Here is a 7,716-nt window from a genome sequence, read left to right as displayed (position 1 = left end):
AAACCCCTAGGAGAGGCCGACCTCCGTTAGTTCCGCTCAGTCCAGGACCCCCCGTTCCGACAGTTCCTCCAGGACCCCCCGTTCCGGTAGTTCCTCCAGGACCTCCCGTTCCGGCTGTTCCGCCAAGTCCGGAACCCCCGGCTCCTGTGGTTCAGGCTGTCCCTCTCCGTACTCGTTATGGTCGCGAAATCCGGCTCCCTGCTAGGTTCCGCACCTCGGGTTCTGGGGGGGGTCATGTAGCGACCATAGAGAATGGTCCAGGTCGTCGAACCCTCGGATTGGCCAGCGAGGTCACGTGTGAACGCGACCATGGGGATTGGTCCAGGGAGCGACATCGCTGATTGGCCAGCGATGTCATGTGCGCTTTTGGCGCCCGAAATAGACAGTTCGGCGAAGTCTTTGAAGAAGACAGTAAGTTTTTGATGGTTGTCCTTTACCTTGTTGTTTAACTCTGTATTCGAATATTGCGGCTGCAATAAACTTCTTCTACAACCAACAAGTTTTCGGACTCGCCATAGCTTCACCATTCTCTCATACAACTGTAACATAAGATACCAACTTCTATTATCGGTACCCTGACTGATGAAGGCCAATGTGCTAAAAGCCTTCTTGTCACCCTATCTACCAGTGACACCACTTTGAAGGAACTCTACCAGTGCAGAGCCCACTGCTCTACAACATTGCTCAGGGCCCTGCCATTCACTGAAGGTCCTGTCCCCTGGTTTGACTTCCAAAAATGCAACACCTTGCACTTATCTGCATTAAACTTAATTAACCATTCCTTCACCCACTTGAGCAAGCTGATCAAAATCCTGCTATAATTTTTTATAACCATCATCACTATCTAGTATTTGCAAACATTTACTCATCTACACGTATGTTCCTGCAGCAGGGACTGAGCTGCCTGCTGTTCTCTTCCTGCCAAGCTACCAGAAATCACCAGGTTTGCCCCGTTCTTGCTCACAAAATGGCGAAGCCTTAGTCCCTTCACCAAGCTGAGCCATGCAATGGCAGGGGGTGGGTGATAGTGTTCAGCCTTGGGCAGAGGGAGCACTCCACTGGGCACCACTAGAGTGGACAAACCACTCAGTTAATCAGACTCAAAGGGAGGATCACAGAGCTGTACGGTACGGGAATAAGCCCTTCAGCCCAGCTTGTCCATCCTGATTAAGTTGGCATACTGGCCTGTTCCCAATTGCCTGCCTTTTGCTCATGTCCCTTAAAACACATTCCATTTATATGTTTGTCCATTTGTCTTTTAAAAGCTAATTTTATCTACTTCCATAGGTTCCCCAGGTAGTTTGTTGCAGATACAGACTACCCTCAGGGTATCAAGGAGAGAGGGAGTAGGTCACATAAGGGATCATCATTGATGCAACCACATGGTGGGGAACACTCACACAGGGCTCAAGCATTCATTCGCACAAAGCAACCCAGGATGGAGCTTCCCTCAAAGTGGACAAGTGCCGGGGTAACTCAGCATGTCTGGCAGCATCTCTGGAGAACATGGAGAGGTTATGTTTCGGTTGGGACGCTTTGATCTGCAACGTGGTCTAATCATGGCTCTCCAGAGTGCTGTGTTTTATAAGCCAGCATCCGCAATTCCTTCTGTCTCAATTTTCCAAATGAGTTTGTCAACAGAGAGGTTCCTCTGAGCTGCCCCATCAAACACGTCTGGGCCACAGGTTGGACACAAAGAGAGGCTCTGCCATCGACGCCTGGGTGACACAGCAAAGGTCTGCTAACACAGTCCCATTGCACATTGGCACAGCATAGGTCAGATGCAGAATAAACAAGGGAGGTAGTTTTAGGAGTGCAGCCAATGATGAAAATACAGTAGGGCGGGAGTGGAACACGTTCACCTTTGAGCTCTGTGGGACCTACCTGTCTGACCGAGTTTTGGACCAACAACTATGCAATCAGAAGGCAGGTGGAGTTTGGCCTGATCCGCTGAGTTACTACAGCACTTTGTGCCTTTTAACCTTGGCAAGCACCAGGACCCATCACAATTGGCCTTTTGCCACAATAGTGAAGCCTCTCCCCTTGCCATGTCTCTTATCCTTCTTTCCATTCTCCCTCCCCCTCATCGCCACTCTGCCCCACCCACTGCCCCTCTGTCTCACCCACTGGTCCACCCATTGGCCCTCTGCTGCCTCCCACACCTCTTGTACACGTGATTGCAATGTTTTTTGGCCTCACTCTGTCCACCACCTCCTGACAATATATGGCTTGGGAGCCAAGTGATTGGAATTGGATGGAGTCCACATCCTGTTCCCTCCCTGAGATCCAGGCAGCAACCATTTAGAGGTAGCAGTGGCTCAGTGAATTGGGGGGCTCCCATCTTTGCGTCTGATAGTTGTGGGTTCAAATCCTGCCCCAGAGACAACATCCACGCCTCCACTTCAGGGGCAGTGCGCAGGAGGCGACATGACTCCGGCGAAATTTGACCCAAACCCCCCTCGTGTAGGATCCAGTTACAAGTGCAGGGAGTTCTCTGTAGTGAAGAATCAACCAACACATCACTGCTCATGGAGACTTGCTGGCCTTAAATTGACTTGCAGCTTTCCTTGAGTTACATTTATGAACACTTTGTAAAATGCATTGCCTTGATGATAGGCTGCAATTAAATGTTTTTAAAAAAAAATCTATAATTGGACAGATGTGTGGATCGGAAGGGTTTAGAGGAATGTGGTTCAAATGCAGGCAAATGGGACTAGCCCAAAATGCCAATTTGGACAGCATAGATAAGGTAGGATTAACGGCTTGTTTCCATGTTGTTCAAATCTATGACTTATCTTTAAACTCTATTTTTCTTTAATCTGTAATCCCCCTCTCTAATTCCTTAATCCCCTTCTCCAATCTCTCCTTAACCTCTCTCACTTTCAAATTTGCCTCATCCTCTAATCTCTCTTCCCCCTCTCTCCCCCCCTCCCCCCCCCCCCCTCTGCCCCCCCTCTCCCCCACCCCCTCTCCTCCCCTCTCTCTCCCCCCTCTACCTCCCTCCTTCGTTGCTGTGAAATCTAATAATTTGGAAAGGTCGTGTAACTCACCCAGTTTTAACCTGATGGAGAACTGCAGCCAAGACACCAATCTTTGAAACTAGTTTACCAGCTGCAGATGTAGACAATGCCCAGGGCAATAATGCAACAAGGATCCTGAATTGAGCCACTTTAGAGCATATTCCTTTATTTGTGTTCTCTAAACCATGCATGCCTCGTCACCTGGTTAGCTGTTGGACGCGTCAGTGGATTGTAAGTTAACAATTTCTCTATCAAAGCCTGGCACTTTTCTTCCAGTGTAATTTCCTCTGGATAGATCACACCCATTAGCTGCCTCTCTGGTAACATGCTGATGCTGGAGTCATTGAAGGGCATGTAACCGGTCACTATTACATACAGAATGACTCCCATGCTCCAGATGTCGTACTTCTTGGGGTCATAAGGGACGCCCATGAGAACTTCGGGAGGGGAGTAGGCTGCGGAACCACAGTAGGTGGTACAGAGTTCTGGGTACCCCCAACTCTTCCTCCCAAATCCAAAATCTCCCAACTTCACCTGCATTTGATCAGTCAGTAGGATGTTCTCACATTTGAGGTCACGGTGGACAATGTCATGTTCGTGAAGGTACTTGACTGCCTTGGTGACCTGGGAAAACAAGCACTTGGCCTCCGGGCAGGAGACACAGCTCCTTTGTTGGATCAGTTGCAGAAGGTTTATTGAAACCAGCTCCATGACGATGTAGACCTTCCCATTGCGAACTTCAATAAACTCATACACATGCACAATATGAGGATGCTTGATGCCTCTCAAAATGGCCAACTCCCTCGGCAAGAACTTAGTGGCGAAATCCTTTGGAACTTTCTTCCTGTCGACCACCTTGATTGCTACATTTTTGTTGTACCTTTTTGAAATGGCCTCTTTTACTTTGGAGTAGCTGCCTTCTCCTATAGTCTTCCCCAGTTTATAACCTAACTGTGCTAGTAGTTTACTCCCCGACATGTTACCGAGCCATCTTGCTATGGCAATATCCTGATGTGCAAAACGATCAATGCACCTGCTGTAATAATTTGCTGTTGTGAAGTGTTCCTTGTGTCACGCATCATCCCCATCACCTTTTATAGACATGTGGCTGGAAATGCTTTTGCAAAAATATTGACTGCACTGACTTTGCAGTTAAATATAAATTGAAGCTTCACTCCCCTCAGTTATCTTTTCCAAAGTCCAACAAAGGACCTATGTCTCCTGCCGGGAGGCCAAGAGCTCAGAAGAGAAATCCAGCTCCATGCATTCCAAGATTCAATGAAGCTAGCGGTTGCTTCGAGAAAGAACAATAAGGAATGTACCTCCAACCCCCCACACTAAACATAGAATGCCTGGTTGGGACATGTGAAGTATCTGTCTTGCCTTTCACTGGTGGGGTGACTTCTGACCCATGACCTTGACACTCAATACTTATGAGGTCACCCCCATCAATGAAGTGAAGGGTCGAGGGAGCTGCTAGCAGGAGGCTGACTGCCCAGTGGACAGGAGTTTCCACCGCGTTCTTTTCTAGTGGGTGAATCTTGTGGATTCTAACTGTGGTCTCTTCAAACATTGGCTTCCTTCCCTCTGCTTCTTCCACCTGTTGCCCTGGATCTCCTGGAAACACTCCTCTGATGCCGCAACCGACACTGCGAACAGACGTTTCTGGAATGATGTGGCAATTGTCTTGCCCTCAGTCACAATCAATCAGGGAGGAAGATTTATGCCAAACTTTCAGCAACAGTGGAATTTCTATTGAAGCAAGGAGTTGATCTGATTTGAGTCACATTTAGTTCTCTGTGCTGTGAGACCTTTTTCATTCCATGTTCATTTCAAACAGGGGATTGTAACTTTGGGGTTCCCTGTTAAAGTGAAGAAAGTTCACCGTGAAGAAACTTTAAATGAGATGATCTTAAGAGGTTTACTTACCTTTCGAGGTGCTTCAAACAAGACCTCAATAAGGGTCCTATTGTTTTTTAATGTTGGTGTTTTTACCATTTGGGCATTTTAACTCCTCGTTAACTGTCCCTCTGTCTGTGGGGCAGGATGCCGGCAACCACCTCATAGAATCATAGACATAAACAGCACAGGAATGGACCTCTTGGTCCACCTTGTCCATGGCTGATTGGCCAGAGGAACCACTGACGTCAGTGTAGGTTTGGCAATGAACGTTCCTCCAGCATGTGAGGAAGGTCGGAAAGGAGACCAGGGCCACAGTCTGGAGAACAAGTTGGAGCAGAGGCGGTTTTCTTGGTTTGAACACCATGGAAACCAGAAGAAGCAGAGTGTGTCTGAAGATCAGGGGCACCTGATGTCAACATGAGAAGAGATGCACCAAATACACTGAACTGGAGAGAAGAGATGAGAGAATAGTCATCTGCCAGATCCCACCCTTCCTGTAATGGTGAGAGGAGAGCTTTTTGGGGTTGTGAGTGTAGAAGGGAGTTGGAGAGGAGAGGAGCTGAGGCTTGGGTCAGATTAGCCATGACCACATTGAATGGCAGGCCAGGTTTGAGGGGCTGAGTGGCCTAATCCTGCTCCTATTCCCTTGTTTCTTGCGTCTGGGTGGTGGAACTTCCTCCTGGGAGATGTGAGGTGCTCAGCCGATACCTGTGAGAGAAGATCTGACCCTCAGCTGTCGACTCCTTGCTTGTGTTGGACGGTTAGAGAGCGAACGGACTGTCAGACCCAAGCACTCCATTCCCACAATCAGTCAAATAGTGTTTTAGTTCCTACAATGCTAGGGGCTTTGAACATGTGGGGAGAAGAGGGGCACGTTGTCCTCTCCCCTCCCCAGTGATGTCTCCCCTCACTGGATGACCTCAGGTACAGTACGACAAGTCCACCTTAATGGGAAGCCACAGTCCAAGGGGCAGAGCAGAGCTGGTGGCACCAGTGTGGTTCCGGACCAGCAATGATCCTTCCACCAATACTGGTGACACAGGCAATCCAGTCAATATTGTGTTGGTGCTTACTGTGCATAAATTGCTAGTGTAGCAAAGGCAACCCTGCCAAACTGAGCTACTGAGTACTACTGTACTCTGTATCCCTTTGCTATTTCTATTTATTGTACTTGAGTTTGACTTGATTGTAGTGATCTATAGTATTATCTGTTTTGTTTGGATAGCATGAAAAATAAATATTTTCACTGTACCTGTCACTGTACCAGGTGACAATAATAAAATTGAACCTATCTGGCAATGGAGTGCCTGAGTGCTATAAGAATGCAGTTTAATATCTGCAACAGTTTTCCAAATTGGCTGGTGGGTGGTCCCTGCATCTCCAGTGCCATCCCTGGGAACATTGAACAAGACTCTGATGGTGAATATCTATGGCAGAGGGCCCACCTGAGAAAGGGCCATCTCGATGTCCCTCCACTGGCTAGTGTGGACAACCCTGGCCGCGAGGTTTTCCTCAGCATCTCTAGGACTGGCTCTCGGACAGACCGGCTGGAGTCCCCCAGAGATCTCAGCATTGGGCCACTCAGCTCCTTGTGTCTATGTAAACCAGAGATTGACTACGTAGACATCCCTTACTTCCCTGCTCCTAGCGCTGCATGTCACGGCTGCCCTGAGCTGACAATTACTTTCTGGTTTTCTGTTTCTACAAACGCACTGGTAATGGAGGAAGATATACAATAACGATGTTTAAGATGCTTTTAGATAGGGACATGGATATGCAGGGAATGGAGAGATATGCAGGCAGAGAGTTTAACTTGGTATCATGTTCAACATGAGCATCGTGGACTGAAGTGCCTGCTTGGCTCCCGAGGTCCAGAGTACAGTAAACACCAATAAACTCCATCAGGACCTCTGAGGTCAAACCGATCCGGTCAGTGAGTGAGGCGAGTGTGCGATTCATCCCACAGTGAGGGTCTAGAGAGAACAGCAGAGAGTGTAGAGCAGGATGTAAGAACAAACATATGGGAGAGAGGGATAGAAGGAAGATAGACACAAAAAGCTAGGGTAAATCAGTGGGACAGGCAGCATCTCTGGAGAGAAGGAAAGGGTGACGTTTTGGGCCCGCACCCTTCTTCAGACCGTCTCGACGCGAATCGTCGCCCTTTTCTTCTCTCTAAAGATGCTGCCTGTCCTGCTGAGTTACTCCAGCTTTTTGTGTCTATCTTTGGTTTAAACCAGCATCTGCAGTTCCTTCTTACATGAATGATAGAAGGAGATGGTTTAGAGTCCAGTTCAGAAAAAGGGCGTGGAAAAAGGCCATATGGCGAAGGAATCCATACTGACCATCTGTTTGCATTAGTTTTATGTCATCCCACCATTTCATCCACTCCCTAAACACAGGAACAATTCCCAGAAGCTACTAACCAACAAACCTGCACATCTTTGGGATGTGGGAGGAAACCAGAGTACCTGGAGGAAACCTATACCGTCACAGGAATGTACAAACTCCACACAGACAGCACCCACTAGTCAGGATCGAACCTGGGTCTCTGGCGCTGTGAGGCAGCAGCTCTACCAACTGCACTACCATGCAGCCATGGCGATGGGGATCTGTGGGAAGAAAGCCCGGAGTCCGCTCCACCTTACCTTGGGAAGTGGTGTGTGTGATCAAAGTTTAATTACAACTTACGAAATAAGTTTGTTCACTTTCAAAGGTTTAATTGAGAATGGTTTAGATAGGTCGTTATGGTAACGCTGCGCAGAAATTAACAGTGGCTGCCCTTGGGGCTGTGCTC

At 48.2% G+C, this 7,716-nt stretch overlaps 1 protein-coding gene across 1 annotated transcript; it reads right to left on the bottom strand.

Moving 5' to 3' along the window:
• Positions 1–3,185: 3,185 nt before the first annotated feature.
• LOC144606983 (testis-specific serine/threonine-protein kinase 6-like) lies at positions 3,186–3,998 on the bottom strand. The gene has a single exon (XM_078423484.1). It carries the CDS (start codon positions 3,996–3,998, stop codon positions 3,186–3,188), a length of 813 nt encoding a protein of 270 aa, XP_078279610.1.
• Positions 3,999–7,716: the final 3,718 nt, after the last annotated feature.

This window comes from Rhinoraja longicauda, chromosome 28 (assembly GCF_053455715.1).
Source record: "Rhinoraja longicauda isolate Sanriku21f chromosome 28, sRhiLon1.1, whole genome shotgun sequence".
Classification (NCBI taxonomy): Eukaryota; Metazoa; Chordata; class Chondrichthyes; order Rajiformes; family Arhynchobatidae; genus Rhinoraja; species Rhinoraja longicauda.
This window is presented reverse-complemented; position numbering and strand designations above follow the sequence as displayed.

Excerpts from the sequence above, each read along its gene's own strand:
- LOC144606983 (XM_078423484.1), bottom strand. The coding sequence starts at position 3,998 with ATGTCGGGGAGTAAACTACTAGCACAGTTAGGTTATAAACTGGGGAAG.